This window comes from Urocitellus parryii, chromosome 5 (genome assembly GCF_045843805.1).
Source record: "Urocitellus parryii isolate mUroPar1 chromosome 5, mUroPar1.hap1, whole genome shotgun sequence".
Lineage (NCBI taxonomy): Eukaryota > Metazoa > Chordata > Mammalia > Rodentia > Sciuridae > Urocitellus > Urocitellus parryii.
In genome coordinates, this window is record NC_135535.1 from 180,068,623 (window position 1) to 180,093,708 (window position 25,086).

The following is a 25,086-nucleotide window of genomic DNA, read 5'->3' on the forward strand; positions in this document are numbered from 1 at the left end:
ATTGTTCATCATGAGACCAGACATGATCAGCTTTATGGAGCAGGAAGGACTGTTCTTGCCTCTCACAGGTTTTCCAGTTGGTATTAAGGTAACAAGTTTCTTGTTATCTGGCTTCATAATTGCAATACATAAGTCGCTTTTTTGTTTGCAACCAATATGACTTTTCTTTTTTTTTTTTTTATTGGTTGTTCACAACATTACAAAGCCAATATGACTTTTCAAGGGAGAAAAATAGATTTTTGTAACAGAGAGGGAGAGAGAGACATGGAAGGAGAGAAAGAAGGAAGAAAGAAAGGAGAGAGGGATAGAGACACGTTGCTTCAAGAATTGAAAAAGTTACAACCCAGGGAAGCCTTCGAGTAACTTTAGGTAAATGAGCTGCTGGACTCCTCAGCCAATCTGTCCTTTCTCATCTATGAAAAAGACATAGTTTGAGGTTGAGGTTCCTTCCGAAACGGGGCTGGCTAACTTAGCCCCTCCCACGAGCCCAAGGGTCTGTTATATCTCTGATCCTTGAGTACCTCTCTCACTGAGACGGACCACAGCAAGCAGAGGCTGGAAAAACAAAACACAAAAACACAAAAAAACCAAAACGAGGAAAGAGGAAGAAAACAGAAGCTGCTACTTATGGAAGATATAAAGGGTAAGACTCAAACTGATTTGATCTGAATCCTTAGGGGAAAAAAAAAATCCCCTACCAAAGCAAATACTTGAAAGAGCAAGAAGTAAAAAGCCCCATATGAACTTTCCCACCTTCTTCCTTTTGAGAGGAGGCAAAGAAAGAACTTTCGGAAACTTTTTAGGAAGCAGAGCTCCTGGATGTCGTCAAGGGTAGCTCTTGAGCAAGCTGGAAGAGCTCATGAATATTAATTATCAATTTGTATGCAGATCTAGTGTTTTAGAGGCAAACGACATTTTTCAGCACTCTTGCCGGTTAAGAGACAGCTGCTTCATCTGCAGTCAGGAATCATCTAGCCTCAGTCCTCTCTGTGTTTGCTTGAAGATGCTGGGCTTTGTGTGTAGATTTGTTTTGTTCTCAAATTTCCTGTGTATTTTCCTGTTGTGAAACTAGCAAAGCCTTCTCTGTTGGAAGTTAGGCAAGTAAATGTAGCAAGAGGCTGTCACAACAGGACTCCAGAGAATGTCTTGCAAAAGGTTGAAAGTGTCTTGAGATGTGTGGGAGAGTGTGCCTGTCGGTGGTTAGGGGCGGGGAGGGGCAGAGGGCATGGTAAGAGTTCTGTCTTAAAGTAGCAGGTCTCATCTGACTGATGACATTTAGAAGTTGTCTGAAAACTACAAGAGCAGCCTGGTTTCACGAATGGTGTGCAGTCTCTGTCTTTTTCCTCTTTTGGGCATTTTCTGCCAGGACGGAGAGCCAGCTGCTTGCCAGCTCTTGGGAGTCAGGAAGAATTTCTGCAACAATGAGGGAATGTAGGGTCGCAAATCTGCTTCATCATCTTTAACTTCTAATATCCTCACATGCTTTTATCACAAAGAACACAGAGGAATAGGATGAGTAGTCGGTGGACTTCTTAATGATTATGATAGCTGTTAAAATTTAATAAATCTTTATGCAGTGCTGAAAACTATTCTAAGCTTATTATGTATGCTTGTTCTTCACATCAACCATATAAGGTAAGTGCTATCATTGTCATCCCCATTTTCCAGATTACAAAGTTGAGGTACTGAAAGGTTAACTTGTTTTGGGATAACATAGTTATAAAGTGACGAATGTGGACTCAGGCAGACAGGCAGGGCCTGAGGGCTTGTCCACTGTCCCATACTGTTCTGCTGGGAAGGCACTCTCTGGTGCATGACACTGCAGATTCTGGTTTTGAAAATCCCTAGAGCTATTGGGGAAATGATACTGATGAAATGTCAAGTCTGTGAAGGAAGTTGTACTTTGCAATCAAATTCACATACTTTTTCTCATTTGGTGTTTATTGTCATTCTTATTGTAGAGAAGCAAGTATCTGTTACTATGGCCTTTTTAAAAAGGGAGAAACTAAGGCTGCAAGGAGTTAGGTGACATGAATCATGAAGCTAACTGTCAAAAGTCCATACCAGACCAGAAATCCCCCGCTTCTGGTTTCTCTTCCAACCTGCAGAGTGAGCCCAGTCATCTCTGAACTCCCAGTCATCTCCACCCCCAGCTAGTCCTCATTGAGCCACTTTCAGTTCCTCAAGGAAACTGCCCCTTTCCTCCTTCTCAGACTGTTGCAAGGTACTTTTTTCTTCTTTGATCGCCTATCTGAACCTCTTTTTCCTCTTATTTTGGAGCCTGTGTTTTAATCCTTGCTCTACCATTTACTGTGAACCTCAGTTTACTCATCTGTAAAATGAGGAGAATAATAATATCTGCCTCCATAGGGTTGTTGTAAGGATTGAATGAGGCCATGCAAGGTTTTTAGAATTGGCCTGATGTATATAGTACATGCTCAATAAATATTAGCCGTTGCCATTACTCCTTCAAGTCTCAAGCATTACTCTCTCCTTTAAGCCTTCTCCAACTCTTTGAGCCTAGATTACTACCCAGTTTGACTGTTTCTATAATACCTCACTCTTTATTCTAAGGCAGCCCCTAATTATACTTATTTTTTGTTTTTGCCCTCTGTATCACATTCCCTCCTCCCCAGTGTATAATTTTATTATTCATCTTTGGATACATAGTGTCTAGTGAGTTATTTTTCAGTCTCCAAACTCATGGCAAAATTGTTGTCATTGTGGGCAGGATTGTGGGAGAGAGGTCTGTTATGACAAAGACTGGAGGCAGCTATTGAGGGTGCCCCTGTAGCTGTCCTGAAGGGCCTTGTATCAGAATCCATCTAGAAAGTGGACAGATGCTGAATTGTCTACATGTGTCCTATTGGTACACAACATCCAATGGCCAGTGGTTGGAGTGGCAATTCCCCAGACTTCTCTATGAGGTCCACAGCTGACCTTTGACATTCTTGTTTTGTCAGCTTGGTGGCCACATTTACCAGCCCTCAGGAAAGATTTTTGAAATTGATATCTATCTCAGAAAAAAATGTGAAGTGTTTTTTCAGAGGGTGGTGCACACCACCATTGTCATTGTCATTGTCATTTGAGCTCTTTAATGGGCACTCAATAAGGATCTAATAAACTACATTATTATTTTAGCTAATATTCACTTTTGAGTTAGGAGGCCAGTTTAAAAGGGGACCTTTGAGTTTGTAATAGGGCTTCTTCCCTGCTGGTGCATACAACTCTTCTACTCCTAGACATCCCTGTAGGTGAATATTCTGAAAAACAAAATGTGACCCTTTTAGGTAGATGATATTATTTGTGAATATACCCCATGCCAGGGCACCCAGTTGGCCAGTGAAGCTCTGGCTGAACTTAAACTCTTACTCCCCACTCAGCCAGAGGCTAAGCTGGGGATTTCAGTTGCCTCATAGCACACCTCTGCTAAATCTGAATAGAACATCTAGTTCCATAAATAGTGGCTCCCCAACCCCACTTTATAACAACCTTGCTGTCTGAGACAATGTACTCTGGTAATGAAAGAAAAACAAATACTACAGAAATTGGCTCTGGGTAAATAAGTTTGTTTCCAGTATCCTCCCTTTCCTTTTCCTGGAATAACTTCAAACCAATCTACAAATATGATTGTGTGTTTACCATTTGTAAGTCCCTATGCCAGCTGCTTGGTGTATAAACAATTTGATCATGATTTAATAGGGAAGGGAGATATATATATACATCCAACTCTAATCAAAGCCAGACTCTGTGAAGTGCCAATAATAAACTAACACTGATTATTTATTATGTGCCCAACAGTATAATATTATATGTTTTGTCCACAGCAATTCTATGGTATTGGTTTCTGCATCTTATGATTGTGGAAGCAGGTCACTTGGCCAAGGTTACACAGCTAGTAGTAGGTAGAGTGTGAATTTTGATCCAAGTGGTTAGTCTGCAAAGCCTGGGTTCCTGTTTCACCTCTCTAAAAGTCATAATTGAAGCCTAAAGATTGCACCATGAGAAACAGAATTCCAGAAAAACCTCTCAAGAGTGGGACACTTCATTTGGACCTAGAACAATGAGTAGAATCTGGTGCCCTCAATAGGCTGCCCCACTCCCAGAATGCTTAAAGAATTCTCTTACCAAAACTGCAACCTAGAAGGAAGAGTAAAATCTCCTTTCCAAGTTGTGAGCAAACGTCTGTTCTGGAGATTTGAAGGCAGAAGTCCAGATGTGTAGCGTTGACCATGAATTTGGGATTATTAGTCATGTAATCAAATACACCTTTACAAAGCAATTGGCTGCACATTAAATGATTTCCTTAATCATGATTTTCTTGCATGTTAATGAGGGACATCTGAAACAGTTTTTTACAAGTGATCATGATTGGCATTGCTTTTACTTGGCCAAACCACATTTTCAGTGTTTTCTCCCTTGTGTTGTCTTTTTGTTTGCTTATCCACCCTCTATAACTAGTACTTGCATGCAAAGACAGTAGTGTTTAATCCCACGTGCTGTTTAGATGTGTTGGACTTGGCTTATGTAGACTGAAGGTGAGGGCTGGGGAAAATCACATAAAATTTATTCTTTGAAACATTTTGGAGGGAGACCAAAATCAAGGGCAGGCCCTATAGTGAAGAATCATCAAACATTTTGATGGTTTGATGGAAGTGCAGAAGAGTGGAGGCACTAGCTTTGTCTTGGTGATTGTAACTGTGTGTTTCTCAAACTTTAACATGCATGTATAATCACTGGAGATCTTAAAATGTAAAACCTGATCCAGAAGAATTTGGGTTAGGACCAGAGATTCTGCATTTCTAGCAAACTCCCAGGTGATGATAGTGCTAACCTCTGAAGGTGACTAGCAATGTTATTGGGTCATTGTATACCTTAGTCTTAGGGTTTATTTTGGCAGTAACTGATCAAGCCCTCCCTGACCCTCATCCCCTATCGGAGTAACATATATATATATATATATATATATATATATATATATATATATATATATATATATATATATATGAGAGAGAGAGAGAGAGAATTTTAATATTTATTTTTTAGTTTTCGGCGGACACAACATCTTTGTTTGTATGTGGTGCTGAGGATCGAACCTGGGCCGCACGCATGCCAGGCGAGCGCACCATCGCTTGTGCCACATCCCCAGCCCTTGGAGCTACGTCTTTGAGTTAACCAATCAACTATGCAATTGGAAGATTGCATAGTTGATTGGTTAACTCAGCTAATGGGAAGCCTAGCTCATGTGTTCCCTCAGCTAATATATGCACTGGGACAAGAAATCAAGTCTCCCATTTTTGCCATATCCTAGAAGCAAGTCTGAATCTTCAGTATGCAAACTATTATTGAACCAAAATAACTTGTTGGATTTCCTAAATATTTCCACCTTCTCCCCATGGTCTTAAGATTCCCTAAGCTTCTCTTTTTCTCTGCCTCCCACTTGAGAAATACTGGAGCAGAATATGTGGCTGCCTCTGGAACCCTGTTCTGGTGTTGCAGTCCTAAGGAGCTGGGGTCTTGGGGTTCTGAAATTGGGAGTAGTGTGCTTGGGGCATATTCTGCTCCTACAGAATCAAGGTGGGAATAATTGTAGGTGCTAAGGTAGGAAAGTTAGTGCAGAGAGGATTGCTGGAATGTTCTTCAGGTTTGCACAATTGAGGGAATTGTGAGAAGAAAAGAAACCAGGGGAGAAGTTGTCTTATAGGCATATAAATTGCGGTTTCTGTGCTTGAATATCAGAGTGACTTTAGAGAACTGGGAACAATGGGAGGACATGCTCTCCAAAAAGAGGTATTTTCTTTTCTAAAATTTAATTTCATTCAAGTAAAAGATTTTTGATATAGACAAATGCTTGTTGAAAGGAGACAATAAAACATAGTTCTTAAAATCTACTAACTAATAAATGTTAATGACATTTCAAAACAAAATCCATGAGCAGTGCATTTGAAATATGATACAAGAAAGAATAAAGAATTGTGAAAGGATTTAAGCAATTTTTTGTAGTCCATATTCAAGTAATAATTTCATTTAAAAGTCTACAGGTATTTCATTTTGATTCATAGGAAGGATGTGAACAATTCCTTTGTGTCCACAAGAATGTAAGTAATAAAACACATGCCCATTAAAGAAAACATGATAATATAGAATAGAGAAGAGAAGAAAAACAATGCCTCATGATATTTTGGTATATTTCTTTGAAGTATCTTTTTACTATGCCTGGGCTGTTTCTCTTGTGTAACATTTACTTGAATAGGACCTTGAAAAATTATGAGATGGCACCATGATCATTAGGCTATATATACACTTTTAAAGCTTGGCTTTTAGAGTAGTAGTGAATCTGCAGTATTTTCCATTTTATAGCACAGTCTTTGTTAGTATAATTTTTATAGTTGCAGTTTGTTTAACAATTCTCCTGTTATTGAACCATTCAGGTTTTTTCCATTTCTAATAAATGTCTTTGGGCAGGAACTTTTTCCTTATGTAAGGGTGCACTCTGAGGATAGAATCCTGTTAGTAGAATTGTTGGTTTAAAACTTATAAATATATTCTATTGTTCTTGGTCAGGCTTGCCAACTTACATTCCTAAGGGGTAGATGGACCCTTCAAGCTCCCACAGGCAGTTTCTGTTTTGCTGCATCCCTTACAGCTTTGGTGATATTTAAAAAAAAAAAAATCAGTCTTATCCACTCTTATATTTTAGCTTGTATTTCTTGGGTTACTCTGCATTTGATAGTTTTTACATAATAGGCTTCATCTTTTATATTCTTTTTGCATCCTTTGCCTGTTTATTACTTATTTGGATTTTATGTTCTTAAATCAATTCATATGAATGCTTCATCACATAAAATATTCAACTTTTTCTGCCATATTTGCAGTAGTTTTTATAAGCATGTTCTTAGTGTTTTTAAAAGGAGAATAACAATTACGAATAGGTGCAACACATTTTTAAATGCAGTTGAATAGTTTTCTAAGTAGTTCGGTATTGTATTCTGTTGTCTCTAAGCCATAATAACATTTTAAGTTCTAAATGATTTTTATTTTTTTAAACTGTTATTATTTATTTTTTACTGTATTTTGTAACTATGAGGATTTATATTTGTAATTTCTGAGGTTTCTTTGTATCTAAGCATGTGGTAAATTCTTATAAAACTTCTATGAATATTTGTAAGTAGATAAGTTTTTAAGATCTAAAATTGGATATATATCAATCAATTCAATCTTCTCAATTATGTTATAATCCATTCCCAACTATTATTTTGTCCTATGTGAAATTATAGTACATATGCATTCATTTTTAGATGCTTTATAGATACCTATGAGAATTTTGGTTCTAGGAGAAAAAAGATGTGAACATTTTTTTATTGTGGCTCATTAAAAGAGAAGGGTGGGCAATAGAGGCTTGAGAATATGTCAGGAAGGTAAAGTAAATACAGAGAAGTAATTCAATAGTGTCTCAGGAAATATAAGGGAAGGTGAGATAACAGTCTCAAATGACATCTTAGGAATCTGATCCTGGAGTGACTACATAATTTAAGGTAGTATAGAATAGATGTGTGTGAAAATTACTAAATCTTTCCCTTCTAAATAACCATGACAAGCCCTAGGAGGCCAGAACCAGGAGTTGAGTCTGATTAGCAGGACCTAGAAGATGGGAACCAGAATCTCTGAGCCATTAAATCAGAATAGTATTGCTGAGACATGTGCACAAAAATACATTTGAAGAGTTTCATCATCAAAATAATTTTTTAGGTATTGCACTGAAAAGGCAGAGAAGGGAAGACTAGAGAGTTTCCAGTGAAAAAGGGTGAGCGAATAGAGATTAATAATTTAGCATTCATATGTACTAATTTAAGCTGTAGAAAAGATTGATTTTTTTGTTTAATCTCTTCTTTTTATTGTTTTATTTTGGTACACTTAGAAATAACCATAAAAGTTTTTTTAAATAGATTTACTTTCTTTTTTTTTCCTTTTTCTTTCTGTTTTGTTTTGTTTTGGTACTGGGGATTGAACCCAGGGGTGCTTTACCACTGAGCTACAACCCCAGGCCTTTCTTTATATTTTTTTATTTTGAGACAGGGTCTCACTAAGCTGCTTAAGGCCTTGCTAATTTGCTGAGGCTGATCTTGGACTTGAGATCCTCCTGCTTCAGCCTCTGGGATATAATCACCGTGACTGACACTCGAACACATGCTCTCTCTCTCTCTTTTTTTTCTTAACTTATCTAATAACTGGTAAGGTGGAAGAGTATGGAAAAATGAAGCAGCTTACATAGTGATCAGGGAACAGAAAATCTCTGCACTCTGCAGATACAAAATAAATACCCAATAGCCACGCTCCCAATGAACCACATCCTCCAGCCATACTTGACTTGCCTTCAGTTACCACTCAGTTAATCCCATCAGGGATTAATTCACTGATTAGGTTAAGGCTATAACCCAATCATTGTTCCTCTGAACCTTCTTGCATTGCCTCACAGGTGAGCTATTGGGGAAACACCTCAATCCAAACCATAACAGATCCTTTATCCATTTTAATCAGTTTGATTATTGAATTGTAATGATTTTCCATATATTCCTTTTTTTCAAATATATTATTTTTAAAAATAATATATTTAAAAAAATATATTAATAAAAATTCATTTTTAATTTTCTTGATGTACAAAAGTTTTTTTCAGAGCAAAAATCTTACATTTTTAACATTTTAATGATGTCCCATTCTCCCCACTCCCTTGGCAGCTTATATTTTTAGTGTCTTAGGTAAGAAACCATTGCCTAATCCAAAGTCATGAAGTCATTTATGCCTAAGTTTTATTCATAAAGTTTTATCCACACATTTAGGATTTGGATTCATATTGAGTTAATCTTTATATATGATGTGAGGTTGAGGCCTATCTTTTTTTCCCTTGCATATGAATATTGCATTTATTCACACCATTTGTTGAAATTTGGTTCTGGAGCTTGGAGGACTCTGACCAAAATCAAGAGATAATGGGAGTTTGAATTGGAGCATGGAGTCAGTGGTTGAGAGTACAGGCATGGATAAGTCACTCTGGAAACTGTAGAGAATAAAACCAAAAGAGAATGAAAAATGGCATCTAGGAAAACCAGCATTAATAAAGGAGTAGGAAGAGAAGGAGCTTAAGAGAGAGATTAGAAAGAATATTTAGGAAGGTTAAAAAAAAACGTGAAGGAAACTCTGCATCTGGTAGCCAAGGGAAAAGTGTGCCTGAGACCTATGTTTCAAGAAATACCAAAGCTGCAGAAAAGGCAAAAAGGAGATTGAGAATAGGTGTTGTACACCCTTTCCTGCCCTTTATCTCTTTCCCTCAGTTTAATGTTTTTGGGAATTAGGATGTGTTTTGTGTTTCCTACCTTTTTCCTCTTTTCTCCGTTTAGCAAAAAAATAAGAAAAACTCTAATAGTATATTTTATAGTGGAAGAAGTATGGTGATTTGGTTTTGGAATTTGGAGCTCCTTGGTGAGAACAGATTTAGTGAAATACTTAGCTATATCAAAAATGACAAAAGAGGAATTAAGTAGGAACAAAAAACTTAGCATAAAGAGTGAGGTGTTGGAGGGAAATTAATTAGATTAAAGAAGAGTGGATTTGATCATGTTTTAAGGGCAAGAGCGAGGGGAAGGGAGATGACCCTAATATTTATTCATTCAACATATATTTATCGAACAGAGTATGTGCAAAACACTGTTCTAGGCATTGAGGATATGGTAGAAAACAAACAAAACCCCTTGACTTTGTGGAGCATATATTCTAGGTATAGACAGACAGTAAACAAAAAGGTAAAATGTATAATATGTTAAACATAAGGGTTAGTTTCTCCTAAATAAATAAACAAATCAAGGAAAGAAATGTAGAGGAAAGACAAAGAGGTAAAATCATGTGGCTATTTATAGGAAGAATATTTAAGGCAAAATGACCAGTAGGCACAAAATCCTAAAGAGAAATAAGGTGTTTAATGAACAAATAAGGAATCCAGAGTGGTTGGAGTAGAAAGAATAAGGAGGCAAGAGCTGAGAGGTAGGTTTGGCCTAAACAGATTGTGTGGCATCTTGTGGGCCAGTAGATAGATAGCCTTCAATTTTTATTTATAATGAAATGGAAAACTACTATAGATGTTGAGCAGAGAAGTGACTTTATCAAATTTATGTTTTAATAGGATGGCTCTAGCAGCTGTGTAGAAAGTAGGGGACATGGGAAACAGAAAGAGACTAGTAAAAATACTACTGTAATAATATTGATTGAGAAATGAGGTGTCTAGTTCAAAGTGGTAGCAGTGGAAGTGGTGAGAAGCATTTGGATTTTGTGTCTGTTGAAGATACAGCCAATCAAATTTCCTAAGTGAGCTTGAATGGGAAACAAAGAGGAAGGAACTTGACTCCAAGGTTTTGGACCCTCCAAGAAACTGGAAGGATGGAGTTGACTTCAGCTAAGTTCTATAGAAGAACAAATGTGAGTTTTGAACAATTTTGAACATGTTAAATCTGAGATGCCTATATGACATGGAGATGTCAAATAGAGCCAATGGATGTACATGCACAAGTCTGGAATGCAGGGGAGAACACTGAACTGAAGATATAAATTTGAGTTATCAGGTTATGTTTAAACTCAGTGATACTTGATTTAAATGCAACCAGACTAGACAAAGTTTGTCACCAAGGGAATGACTATAGACAGAAAGTATAGACAGAAGTTTCAAGGAGTGAGCTTTGGGACATTCTAACTTCAAAGAAAAACCATCCAAGAAGATTTGTGTGTATGTCACCCTCAACCCGCACAGGCAATAGAAAAGGGGTTCCCCTTAGTGGAATGGGCTGGCTTAGAAATAAAAGCTAAGAGAAAGAAAACAGCAAAGAAAACCCCAGAGCCCAGAGAGTAGTTTCAAAAGCCAGGGCAGGACAGGCAAGCTGATCAGATGGATTGAGCTTCTGGCAAAGTGGTGTCCCATGCCTGCTTTATTTATATCAGGAGATATCAAAGGCTTTCTAAAGAATGTTCTCCAAAAAAGGTTGAAGATGGGCTGTTCAGTTCCTAGAGGGTTACGCCCATTTCCAGAGCTACTATGAGGAACCTTCCTAGCACAGTAAAAGGAAACATCATGTGCATTGGGTAATCTATTGCTGTGGGAGAACCACAGAAATTTCCCAATGCCTAGCCTATCTCTCCCTGGCTTCCATGCCAAGAGAAGATCCTCATGCATTTCACAGATGGCTTCCTGCATGTGTATGTGAGGGGGTGGGGGGGGGAGTTATGTGTGTTGGGACTGGAGAAGGGGATAAAATAGAAGAATATGTAGTCCCAGGAGCCAGAAAAGTGTTTTAAGAGGAGGAAGTGGTGAACTGGGTCTGATGCTGCTAATGGGTCAAATAAGGTGAAACTGAGAATTGATTATGGCATTTATCACAGTGGAGGTTAATAGTGACCTTGGTAAGATATTTTTGTTGCAGTGTTGAGAGAAAAATTTTCCCTGGAGTTGTTCCTATTGCTCTCCCCTCATCGATTTTCCATTCCCCTCCTCCATCTTAAGGAAGAATCTGTGATATCTAAAGAACAATGTGGTTGAGAGGAAGAGAGGCATGGTTTCTTAAAGGAAATCAAGAGCTCTGGTGCCAGAAGAAGGGGAAATGGACTCTTGGCAGACAATAACAAATGTTAATTTCAGCTAGAAATGCCCTGTTTCTGTCCTGTATATCCTGTTTATGCCTCTACCATCAACTACATGTGAAATCCTATAGAAATGCAAATATTTATGGAGAGGTGTGTAACTCCTTGATGCTGACAGACCACCCAGATTATAAACATTTTCTGTGAAAGAAAAGCCAGATAGACCTCCAGTTCATTTGTGAGCATGAATTCTGTATACAATTACAGATACCCTTTTTCATGAGAGAAGATGATGCTTCTTAGATACATTTCTTCTTTAGGATTACAAATGTTCCCATCTTAGTCAAGAGCTACTACCCACTGGACATTCTTTCATATATCTGCAAATTTTCTGAGTTTCCCTGACTCCTTTTTAATCTTACTGGACTGGTTACATATTTTCTTTCCAAAATCTTGCTTCACTATTATGCTTCTTTATAGGAAGACTGTCTTTCAGTGGCTTCCAGTGATTAATAAACACCTCCATCCCCATGTTACCCCAGTCCTGATTTACTTTGATTCACTCCAACCCCTTCAATCAGGTTGGCCAATACACATAAAGGCTTACACATTAGAGCAGGTTGTACTAATGTCTCTTCTATAACTGAGAAATTGGCAATTTGGCCAATTATTTTTTTAATATATTTTATAGTTGTAGATGGTCAGAATGCCTTTATTTTATTTGTTTATGTGATGCTGAGGATAGAACCCAGTGCCTCACGCATGCTAGGCAAGCTGTCTGCCACTGAGCTACAGCTACAGCCCAATTTTTAACTATAGTACTTTACCCTAAGTATATTTATTGGATTGAACCATTTGAAACCAGTGGTTTTGTGGGTCAAAACTGTCAAGTATTCTCAAGTTCTTATGATTCAACCTGTTATGTAAAATTCTTCTTAATGTCAAGGACATAATATAAAAAAATCTCAATTTATATCTAAGATAAATTCTGGGAGTACTTTTCATGACTCCCAAGTATCCAACCAGGGTTGCTACATGCAACTAATATATTGTCCATGTTGCAATCCAGGGGTATTTGAATGGTCTTGGATGTATGTAGCACCCATTGGGGTTGTGAAATGTATAACCTACACAGATATTCATTGCAACCGTGAAAAAACCCCTTCATATTACATCCTGAATCAATATTACTACTACTACTACTACTAATAATAATAATAAATTGCTACATCAAAATAGAGCAATTAATTACTCAGATGCTTCCTAACTGCTTAGTGGTATAAATAGGCCTTTCTCCATCCAGTTGCTGGATTTTCATATGACAGTGTTGCAGAGGCATATGAAAAGCTAAATCTGTCTGGGATCCTTTATATATTTCTACCTCATACCTGTTTCCAAACCCATAATCATATATTGTATCTATATTACTCTAAGATATTTCTAATGACTGACAAGGAAAAGGAAACCAACAATAGTCAGGCAGAACACTAATACAAAGAGAAAAGAAACCCATTTCAAACCAGAAGATCAAAGGAAGCTGTGTTATGGTACGTTATCTCTGTTATCTGTTGGATAAAATAGATTAAAACCCAGACTCTATATTCCAGCAAGCAAACTACCTGCTCTTAGGTGGGCAGCAGTAGACTTAATCCTTGTTAGAGCTCAGCAGGGGTTTGTAGGTGAGGAAGTGTCAGTAGCTAAAAAAATATGAGAAAATGTTCAACCCCATTGGCAAACAAACAAGCAAATTTAAATAATGATGTACTATTTTCCACATATCAAAAGGCAAAAATATTTTTAATTGTGTTGTCAAATACATGGGAAAATTAATGTATCTAAACTGTTGGCCAGAGTGCAAATGGGTTAACTTTTCTAAATGGTAGTATGGCTATAAATATTTATTTATTTATTTATTTATTATTATTTTTTTTAATAAATGACAACAGAATGCATGACAATTCTTATTACACATATAGAGCACAATTTTTCATATCTCTGATTGTATGTAAAGTATGTTGACACCAATTTGTGTCTTAATACATGTACTTTGGATAATGATATCTATCACATTCCACCATCCTTGCTAATCCCCTGCCTCCTCCCTTTTCCTTCCCACCCCTCTGCCCTATCTAGAATTCATCTATTCCTCCCATGTTCCCTCTCCCTACCCCACTATGAGTCAGCCTCCTTATATCAGAGAAAACATTTGGCATTTATTTTTGTGGGATTGGATAACTTTACTTAGCATTATCTTCTCCAGTGCCATCCATTTACCTGCAAATGCCATGATTTTATTCTCTTTTATTACTCAGTAAAATGGAAGGAGTTAGAGAAGATAATGCTAAGTGAAGTTAGCCAATCCCCAAAAAACCAAATGCCGATTTTTTTTTTAATTTATTGAGGCTGATTCATAGTGGGATAGAAGCGGAAGCATGGAAGGAATAGACGAATTCTAGATAGGGCAGAGGGATTGGAGGGGAAGGAGAGGGCATGGGGTTATTAATGATGGTGGAACCTGATGATCATTATTATCCAAAGTTCCTGTATGAAGACACGAATTGGTGTCAACATACTTTACATACAACCAGAGATATGAAAAATGTGTTCTATATGTGTAATAAGAATTGTAATGCATTCTGCTGTCATATATAAATAAAAAAATTTAAATAAAAAAGAAATACATCTGAATTTGAATTAAGAAAAGCAGGTGGATGAAGCAAGAATGAAACCAAAATGAGAGAATTAGTTTGGATTAAAAAGGGAGCATGTGTTTGAAAAACTGAGCACTGTTAAACTCTTAAAATATTAGCACAGTAAGACTGGCATACATCTAAGTTTCCCAGCACAGAATAATGGCTCCACTAGAGGACAGGAGGAAATCAAAGAAAAGTTCCAGCTAGAGCAGACCTTGATGATTACTTGGTTTGGTGGCTCCTGGATTTTTAATTTTTTATGGAGAGGTGAGTTTTTTTGAAAAGCACTATTAATTTCTATCAAGCAATACATGTAATATAATTGGAAGTGAAGTTTAATAAGTCATAACAAGGAAGTGCAGTCACTTGTCCCACCCTGTTACCTTCTCTCTCTATTCCCAAGTTCTGCTGTCCAGGGTAGCTGCTTTTACTCTTTTGAGAATTCCTTCTGGTATTTGTGTTTATACTGCTAATTCAGATATCTAGTGTTTCCCTGTTGTGGCAGCTGAATCATTTTTTCCTTTTTATTCCCCCTTGTTCTTTCCACAAATCTTCTCTATATAGTGATATCACAAATTTGGGTTAAATAATAATTCACTGTTGAATTATTATTTAACCCAAAATAATAAAGGAAGTCTAAAGCGCAATTAACAAAGAAAAACTTTGTAGTTTTTCTTTGTTAGTTGCGCTTTAGACTTCCTTTCCTATTCAGCCTTTAATTTTACTGGCATTTTAAGTGTTCATTTCTTCATCTTAATTTTCTATGTTCCTGTCATTCTTCTTTCAAACCTGATTGAATCCAATTTCAATTTAATTTCCACAGTCAACAATCTAACAGATGTTTCTGTTTCTCTCCTTTACTTTCATCATCTTTTCTTGTCTCTTCCTTTTTTGCCTTTTGAATCTTTAGCCCTGTTCTGGTCTCTGTGGTTTGCCCTCCTATCATCCTGGGCGTCTCTTGACCTCTCTCCTGTGTTAATTCTCAAATTGTACTATGTCTCTTCCCCTTTCTTGGTTCACAACCTCATTTGAGTGGAGCACATCCTTCAGTAAGTTCCTGATAAAAGGTACAAGGGGGGAAGATGAGGCCTTTGTGTCTTTTAGAAATTAGAATTTTGATGCCTCTTATTCCTAAGTATTTTTAATATGAGTTGTTACTTTCACCTCAATTTCTCTCTCTCTCTCTCTCTCTCTCTCTCTCTCTCTCTCTCTCTCTCTCTCTCTCTCTCTCTCTCTTTTTGGTCAGGAAGAATTTTTGATCTTTTCCTTTGTCCTTATGTACTAAAACTTTATGGTATTATGTTTTGGTGTGTGTTTATATTGTGATTCATTTATTTCATCCCTTGTGTGGGCTCCCATCCAGAGACTCAAATCTTTCAGTTCTGGAAAATTTTCTCATATGATTTCTTCAATAATTTCGTTCCCACGGTTTTCTCTGCTTTCTCTTTCTGGAAGCCCATTCATCAGATGTTGTATCTCGTATGTTAGTAATTTATATATTTTTTTATTACTGTACACTTTGACATTTGATTCTACTGTCTACAATATTTCCTCAGTTTTATCTTTAAAACTTTTTGTTAAAATTTCTTATTTTGATTATTACAGCTTAAATTTCTAAAAAAACATTTTTATTTCTTTATTAGAGCTTTATACTTATACATAATAGATGGGTTCATTCTGACGAAGTCATGCATGGAAACTGATTTCAGTTTATGATATGCATTCCCCTCCAATTTTCTCTCCTGTCATTCCTCCCCTCTCTCATTCTCCTTCCTCTACTTGACTTCCTTTTGCTCATTGTTTTAGTCAGCTTTTTCAGTGCTGTGACTGAAAGACCCAACCAGAACAATTGTAGAGAAGGAAAAGTTTATTTGGGGGCTCATGTTTTCAGAGTTCTCAATCCACAGACAGCAGGCTCCATTCCTCCAAGGCATCATGGCAGAGGAGTGTGGCGGAGGGAAGCAGCTCACATAGTGATCAAGAAGCAGAGACTCCACTCTCCAGATACACATATATACCCCAAAGCCACATCCCCAATGCCCCACCTCCTCCAGCCATACCCCACTTGCCTCTAGTCACCACTCAGTTAATCCCATCAGGAATTAATTCACAGATTGGTTTAAGGCTCTCACAACCTAATCATTTCTCCTCCAACCTTTTTTCATTGTTTCATTTATGAGCTTTTGGGGGACACCTCACATCTAAAGCTTAACACTCATCTATTAATTTATATTTTATTAGTTATTTTATTATCCTATCCTTTCCTCCACCTTTCTTTTATTTTACTGTAGCTTCCACATATGAGAGAAAACATTCCACCTTTGAGTTTCTGTGTTTGGCTTAGTTCACTTAGTATGATATTCTCCATTTCTATCCATTTACTGTCAAACGCCATGATTTCATTCCTTTTTATGGGTGAGTAGAACTCCAGTGTGTGTGTGTGTGTGTGTGTGTGCGCGTGTGTGTGTGCTTGCGTGCGCGCACGTACACACATGTGCGTGTGCACGTGTGCACATGTGTGTATCATAATTTTTAATCCATTCATCTATTAATGGGCATCTGGGTTGATTCCATAATTTATCTATTGTAAATTGTGCTGCTATAAACATTGAGGCGGCTCTATCACTATAGTATGTTTATTTTATATCTTTTGGGAAAAGACTAAGGAGTGGGATAGCTGAATCATGTGGTGATTCCATTCCTAATTTTTTGAGGAATCTCCATACTGATTTCTGGAGTGGTTGTACTAGTCTGCAGTCCCACCAACAGTGCACAAGTGTACATTTCCCCCACAACCTTACTGTCATTTATTGTTGTTCTTTTTTCTTCTTTGTACTGAGGATTGAACCCAGGGATGCTTAACCTCTGAACCACGTCCCTAGTCCTTTTTATATTTTTATTTTGAGACAGGGTCTCACTAAGTTGATGAGGCTGACTTTGAACTTGTGATCCCCTTGCCTTAGCCTCCTGAGACGCTGAGATTACAGGCTTGAGACACTGCACTTGTTCATATTCTTGATCAGATGAAATCTTAGTGTAGTTTTGATTTGCATTTTCCTTATTGCTAGAGATGTTGAATATTTTTTCGTATGTTTTTTGGCCATTTTTTTTCTTTTGAGAAGTTTCTGTTTAGTTCTTTGGTCCATTTATTGATTGGGCTATTTGTTTTTGGGTATTTTTTGGTATTAAGTTTTTTGAGTTCTTTGTATATTCTGCATATTAATTCCCTATTGGAGAGGTAGCTGGCCAAGATTTTCTCCCATTCTGTAGACTGCTTTTCATACTCTTAATCATTTCCTTTTCTATGTAGAAGATTTTTAGTTTGATGGAATCCTACTTATTGACTCTTGGTTCATTTCTTGTGCTTTGGGGATCTGGTTAAGGAAGTTGGTGCCAATACCTATGATGGAGTATTGACACTATGTTTTCATCTAGCAGTTGTAAATTTTTTGGTCTAATTCTTAAGTCTTTTATCCTTTTTAATTTGAGTTTTGTGTTGGGTGATAAAGAGGAATCTAATTTCATTTTTCTATATATTGTTATCCAGTTTTCCTAGCACCATTTGTTTAAAAGGTGTTTTTTAATCCAAGATATATTTTTGGTGACTGTCAAATGTCATATGGCTATAAGTACTTGGATTTGTCTCTGTGTCTTTTATTCTGTTTCATTGGTCTTTATGTCTATTTTGATGCCAATGCCATGCTGTTTTTTAATACAACTATATAGTATAATTTCAAGTCAGGTATTAGAATGTCTTCTGCTTTGCTCTTCTCTTTTAGTATTACTTTGGGTATTCCAGGTCTCTTATTCTTCCAAATGAATTTAAGAATTCCTTTTTCTAATTCTGTGAAGCATTTTGTGTGGTATTTTGATGGGGATTGCATCAAGTATGTATATTGCTTTTGGTGGTATGGACATTTTGACAATTTTGTATTGATCCTGCCTATCCAAGAACATGGAATATCTTTCCATCTTCTAAGGTATTCTTCAATTTTTTTCTTCAATGTTCCATAATTTTCATAGTAGAGCTCTTTTACCTCCTTAGTTAGAGTAATTTTCAAGTGTTTAAAATATTTTTGAGATTATTGTGAATGGAATGATTTTTTTCATTTCTTCCTTGGCTAAATTGCTATTGAAGTATAGGAAAGCTATTGATTTATGGGTGTTGGTTTTGTATCCTGCTATTTTGCTAAACTGATTTATAAGCTTTAGAAGTCTTCTGGTGGAGTTTCTTGGGTCTTTTAGATATTGGATCATATCACTGGCAAACAGATAGTTTGACTTTTGTTTTCCTATTCATATGCCTTTGATTTACTTTTCTTTGCCTGATATTTCTGGCTAATCTTTTGAGGACTATATTGAATAGTAGTGGTGAGCCTTATTTTGTTCCTCATTTTATAGGAAGTGCTTTTAATTTTTTTCCATTTAGTATGATATTGGCTTTGTGTATATCATAATTGGCCTTTGTGATGGTGAGGTAAGTTCCCTTGATCCGTAGGTTTGCAGCATTTTTAACTGTAAATGTGTGTTGGATGTTATCAGTGTTTCTGCATCTATTGAGATGATCATGTGATTTTTTTGTTCTTAATTCTGTTTAAGTGATGAATTACATTTATTGATTTGTGTATGTTGAACCAAACTTGCATGACTGAAATGAAACCCAATTGATCATAGTGACTTATCTTTTTGATGTGTTTTTTTAACTTAGTTTGCTAATATTTTATTAAGGATTTTTGCATCTATGTTAATCAGGGATATTGGTCTCTAGTTTGCTTTCCTTGATGTGTCTTTGTCTGGTTGTGGTATCAAAGTTATACTGGCTTCATAAAATGTATTTGGGAGTATTCCCTCTTTTTCAATTTCTGGGATAATTTGAGAAAGACTTGTGTTAGTTCTTTTTTAGAGGTCTGGTAGAATTCAGGTGAGAATCAGTCATGTCTGGGGATTTTCCTTTTTGGAAGGCTTTTAATTGCTCATTCAATTTCAATACTTAATATTGGTCAGTTTAGGTTTTCTGTATCTTTCTGATTCAATTTGGGCAGGTCATATAGTCTAGAAGTTAATGTCTTTCAGGTTTTCCAGTTTATTGGAGTTTAAATTTTCAAATGTTCTGATACTCCTCTGGATTTCACAAGGGTCTGTGGTTATATCTCCTTTTTCATCTCTGATCTTGTTGATTTGCTTCTTCTCAGTCTTTATTTTGATTAGTTTGGCTATGGGTTTGTCAATCTTATTTATCTTTTCGAAGAACCAATTCTTTGTTGCATTGATCTGTGTATTTTTTTATTCTCAATTTTATTGATTTCAACTCTGATCTTTTTTTTAAGAGAGAGAGAGAGAGAAAGAGAGAGAATTTTAATATTTATTTTTTAGTTTTTGGTGGACACAACATGTTTGTTTGTATGTGGTAAGGAGGATCAAACCGGGCCGCGCATGCCAGGCGAGCACTACCTCTTGAGCCACATGCCCCGCCCTCAACTCTGATCTTAATTATTTCCTGTCTTCTACTTGTTTGGGGGTTAGTTTTTTTTTTTCTAAGACTTTGAGGTGGAGCATAAGCTTATTTGTTTGAGATCTCTCTATTTTTTTAATGTAGGCACTCTGCTATGAATTTTCCTCTTTGAACTTCTTTCATACTTTCCCAATTTAAGATATTGGGATATCCCAAAGATTTTGATATATTGTATTTTTGTTCTCATTAATTTCTAAGAATTTCCTTTTTTTTTTTAAAGAGAGATAGAGGGAGGGAGGGAGGGAGGGAGGGGGAGGGAGGGAGGGAGAGAGAGAGAATTTTAATATTTATTTTTTAGTATTTGGCAGACACAGCATCTTTGTTGGTATGTGGTGCTGAGGATCGAACCCGGGCCTCACGCATGCCAGGCGAGCGCGCCACTGCTTGAGCCACATCCCCAGCCCCTAAGAATTTCTTGATTTCTATTCTTATTTCTTCTTTGATCCATTCTTAATTTAAGAGCATATTTTTCAATTTTCATGTGTTTATGTGGTTTCTATTATTTTTCTTGAACTTAATTTCTAGCTTTATTCCATTAAGTTCTGATAGGCTACTTGGGATTATAGCACTTTTTTGTATTTGATAAGAGTTACTTTGTGGCCTAGAACATGATCTATTTTGGAAAAAAATTCCAGTTTGGGGATGGAATATTTTGTAGATGGTTGTTAGGTCCATTCAATTTATAGTGTTGTTTAGGTTGGAGATATTGTTATTGATTTTATGTTTTGATGATCTGTTTATTGGTGATAAGAATGTATTGAAATTCCCCAGTATTATTGTGTTTGGGTTTAGTGGGATTTAATGTCATGCAGTATTTTTTCCATGTAATTGGCACATTGACATTTGGGGCATAAATGTTTTCTGTCATTATATTTTCTTGTAGGATCATTCCCTTTACTAGGCTATAGTGGCCTTCTTTGTGTTTTCTGATTAATTTTTGCTTGAAATCTGCTGTATTGGAAGTGAATGTAACTACTCCTGGTTGTTTTCTTGGACCATATGCATGGGATTTTTTTTCTTTTGGTCATACTTTTACCTTCAGCCTAAAATATATTTTTGCCTATGAGTTTCTTATAAACAGAATATTGTTAATCTTGTTTTTCGATTCATTCTGCGAATCTGTGTCTTTTAATTGGGAAGTTAGACTATTACTTTTCAGCATTAGCATCAATATGTATTTCTGGTTTCCTGCCGGTTTGGTTTTTTGTTATATTTTATTCTGTCTTGATTCTTATATAGTGGATCATTCTTCTATTGAACTTCCTCTGTTTGGGAGCTTTGGGAATTGCTTTTTAGTTCCTCTATGTGTGGTTTATCTTTGAGTATTCTTTGTAGTGTTGGTTTGGTGCTCATGAGTTAATCTTTTAGCTCATTCTTTTTGTGGAAAGTTTTTATTTCCTCCTCAAATTTGAAACTGAGCTTTTTTGGGCATAGCAACCTTGGCTGACAGGTTTTTGTTGTTGTTGTAGTTTTTAGGGTTTGGAATATCTCATTCCAAGTCCTCTGACTTGAATCCTCTTGGGTACAATGTACTTTATGCCTGCGTCTCTCAAGTTCTATTAGGCCCAGCTTAGGTCCCTTGATAAGAACCTTCTGGGATATTGTGGCTGTGTGTGTGTGTGTGTGTGTGTGTGTGTGTGTTTCTGATCTCCCAGGTCCTGCAGTAATTGTGATGGTGTGCTTTCCCCAGGATGACCTGCACCTCAGCTCTCTGTGGCCAGTTGAGATACAGAGCACACTTTTCAAGCGCCAGCACACATGCAGTGACTGGATCAGTTAAGAATAGGCAGTTTTGTTTTTTTTTCCCATTTTTTTTTTTACGTTGCTGGGGGTCTAACCCAGGGCCTTGTGCATACCAAGCAGACACTCTACCATGGAGCCACATCTGTTGAGTCACATCCCCAGCCCCAAGGCAGCATTTTTGATCTCAGATTTCTCTCTACCAAGACTAATTTCTCCCTCCCTGTCTGTGGTGAATCCTCACTGATGATGGGGCTGCTGGATTGGATATGATATATTGTTACTTTTTTAAATTTATTTTACTCAAATTTCTGAGTCTATAAGCTGCTTTGAGTGTTCGATATTAATATTTAGTGAAATCCTTTATTTACCCAACTTGCTGGGAAGCTGGACATCTACTGATTTTGTTCCACACCACAGTACAGCTTTCCTTTACTCCAGGCTTTCTTCCTTATTCTGATGTTTCTTGAAACAAAACTACACTCTTTTGGTATAAAGGTGCTGTATTTTCTCACCTTTGGGAATAATAATTGACTCCCCCCCCGCCCCCCCCCCCCCCCCCCCGTTTTTGAGTATTTGTTTTGTTTTGTTTCCATTTCTGTCTTTGATGGTGACGACTTTTCCACATATTATCTTATTTAACTTCACCTAATTCTATCAGGTTGATATTATCATTATTTTATAGTTAGTGAGTCTTAGAAAGTACATCATTGTTTTATTTTTCTTAACATGTGTGTCTAAACAATTTGTCATGGATCAGTAACTCCATAGTCCAGCTTCTTGATCTAGTCTCTATTGATGCCTTAAAATCTCTCTTCACCTTCCAACACTTTAACCCTTCTCCCCATATAGTTGAATTACTATATTAGACAACTCTGTCTTTTTCAGGCTGAATTAAAGTCTTTCTCCTTTCCTTCATATTCCTTCTGTCATTAATAGCAGTTCTTTCCTCTGTACTATAGAGATCCTTTCCTATGTACAAATCTTCTTTTGTAGGAGCCATCTCTCAGATTTTGAATGATATTGTATGACTCTTCCACATCTGTCATTCCCCAGCTTGAAGAAACCTAGAACTCCTACTCTTCTGCCAACGTCTGTCTGGTCAGCTAACACTTTTAGAAAGCTTTGGAACATCATCTGACTCATAAGGTCTCACTTTGAGTGTGTGTCTATAACTTAATACAGAATATGTTTTGAAAGACAACTTTGGGACAACTTTGTTATTTTATTCATGCAGCCAGCAGTTGATTTTGTTTCAACCTGGGAAGTTTCATATAGTACATCTTCTTTCCTTACTTTGATACATTTTTTACAGATTTATGATTTCTAAGACTGCTTTCTTCTACTTACTTGCTTTGTAAATTTAAATTAGGGGTGTATTGTGTTGTACTTTATGGGGTCTGGATTCAGTGTCTGGTATCTCTCTGAAACTCATTGAGAAAGAAACAATATTGGTTATTGCTTTTACTTCTTACTTTTTTTTTGTTTCTTTTTCAAGGCAAATGGCACTGGATCTATATTAACCACAAATTAAAGTGATAAAGTAATTTGAAAAATGGAAATAACTGCTAATATGAGGTATACAAACAAAAACTATTATTTTTATTTTTGAGAAGGAAAATACAACATAAATGGGGGCTTTCCTAAGCACCATCTTAAACACTTTGTACTCATTATTTCATTTGACCTTTACAACCAACTTATGGAATGAGAACTATTGTTAGTCCCATTTTAGAGATGAAGAACAAAGGCTAGTGTCATAGGCCTAGGAGGGCAAAAGGTGTGATGATAACCTAGAAATGCCAGACTCAGGGATTACTGCTGTAAACTAGAGAAATGAGGCACTCACTTACATTTTATGCTAATTATACCTTATGTTGTGGGTTGGAATGATTTTGTATAATCTGTGGAGGGTACCACATAGTTATGTTCTTTAATAGAGCATACAAAAGGTAAAAATTTTGATTTTATAGGTCAAGGACATGACATTGACATTCTGACTTCAATTTGTATGATCCTCTAATATTAATATATATGTAGCTCTATGAACATGAGTAAGACCTAGCAGGTATATCTAGCACCAAGCACATTTTAAACAATCCAGTGTCATTCAAAGCACAAGTATGCATATATGAATGGGTATATGAATAAATGAATGGAATGATATAGTCATGAATGAAGTATAAAACAACAGTGTGCTCATAGTCTATTAAAGTGTTTGGAGCTATTTGTCCCTAGAGTAAATCCTCCATAGACTGTTTTACTTCATGAGTTCCTGTGTCTTCTTTGTGTAATTGTTTTCCTTCCTGACTCAGTATTCTGAATGGAACATTTATCCACATGAGATGTTCCTGAAGTTCTTTGCAAATGGGAATGGGTAAAAAGTTAATCTGGGTGATTCATATTATTCTGTTTAATGAAACAAACTCAGGTTTGATTCAGGTCATGACTGTATTCAAAGACTTTGATCTAAGATGTGGGTTCAAGCTGCAAAGGCTTTGGGGAATACATTCCTGGTCTGTGTCCAAGTCTTTGAGCAGTGAAATCTTTCTCAGTGAGTATCAGAGAGATTCCAGATACTGAATCCAGACCCTTGTGAAAAGAGTAGATTGAACAAGTGCCAGGAGTCAGTTCCCTACCAGTTTGGTCCACATTAAGGTCAGGCTCTAGTTCTAGGCTGGAAATAGAATGAGGAGCATGTCAGTTAAACAGATTGTTACACACTGGAATGGACTTAGGCAAGGAAGTTTGCCTAGATTCTGCCAAGGAGAGATGAAATTCTAGGACACTTTACTCCAAGTATGGAGCAATAGTGGATTTTTAGAAGTTTTCCTACTAGAGTGAAAAAGTTAACAGTTAATACTCCAGAAATTGGGTGGGTCTAAACCTTAGGAGCCAAACTTATTGTGTCTTCAGTAGGGCAAGGCAGATCTGAGTAGGGGTAAATAGGACAAGTCACTGAGAGAAATTTTAAAGTAGGGGCTCCCTTCTCTTCTTTAGGCCTTCTTCTCTCCTCTTTGTTAATGTCACTCTCAAAATATGCTAATCTGAACTGAACATAACACTATAGATCTAGTGAAGGTGTGTTTACAGTGATCTATAAAGGATTAATGTTGTGTTAAGTGAAATAATCTAGAATCAGAAAATCAAGGGTCATGTGTTTTATTGCATGTGTGTTTTTTATTAATTTTTTTTAGTTGTAGATGGGCACAATATCTTTATTTATTTGTTTATTTTTATGTGGTACCAGGGATTGAACCCAGTGCCTCACGCATGCTAGGTAAGCGCTCTACCACGGAGCCACACCTCTGGCCCCCGCAAGTGTTTTTTTCACATGAGGAAAAAGGACTGTCATAAAAATAGAAAGGAGACCAGTAGGTAGAGGAAGGGAACCAAGGGGATAGAGGAAGGGATAGAAAGGTGTTGGGGAATGAAATTGACCAAATTATGTAATTATGTAACAATGCTCATGTGCAAAGATGTCACAGTGAATCCTATCATTATGTATGAATATCATGCACC

At 36.7% G+C, this 25,086-nt stretch overlaps 1 protein-coding gene across 1 annotated transcript in view; it reads left to right on the plus strand.

Moving 5' to 3' along the window:
- Positions 1–524: 524 nt before the first annotated feature.
- The window catches only part of Entpd1 (ectonucleoside triphosphate diphosphohydrolase 1), a 112,618-nt gene continuing 88,056 nt past the window's right edge, over positions 525–25,086 (plus strand). The window contains exon 1 of the mRNA XM_026394800.2: positions 525–643. Coding sequence (XP_026250585.1) covers positions 628–643 — 16 coding nt within the window. The 5' untranslated portion in view covers positions 525–627. The remainder of the gene's footprint in view (positions 644–25,086) is intronic.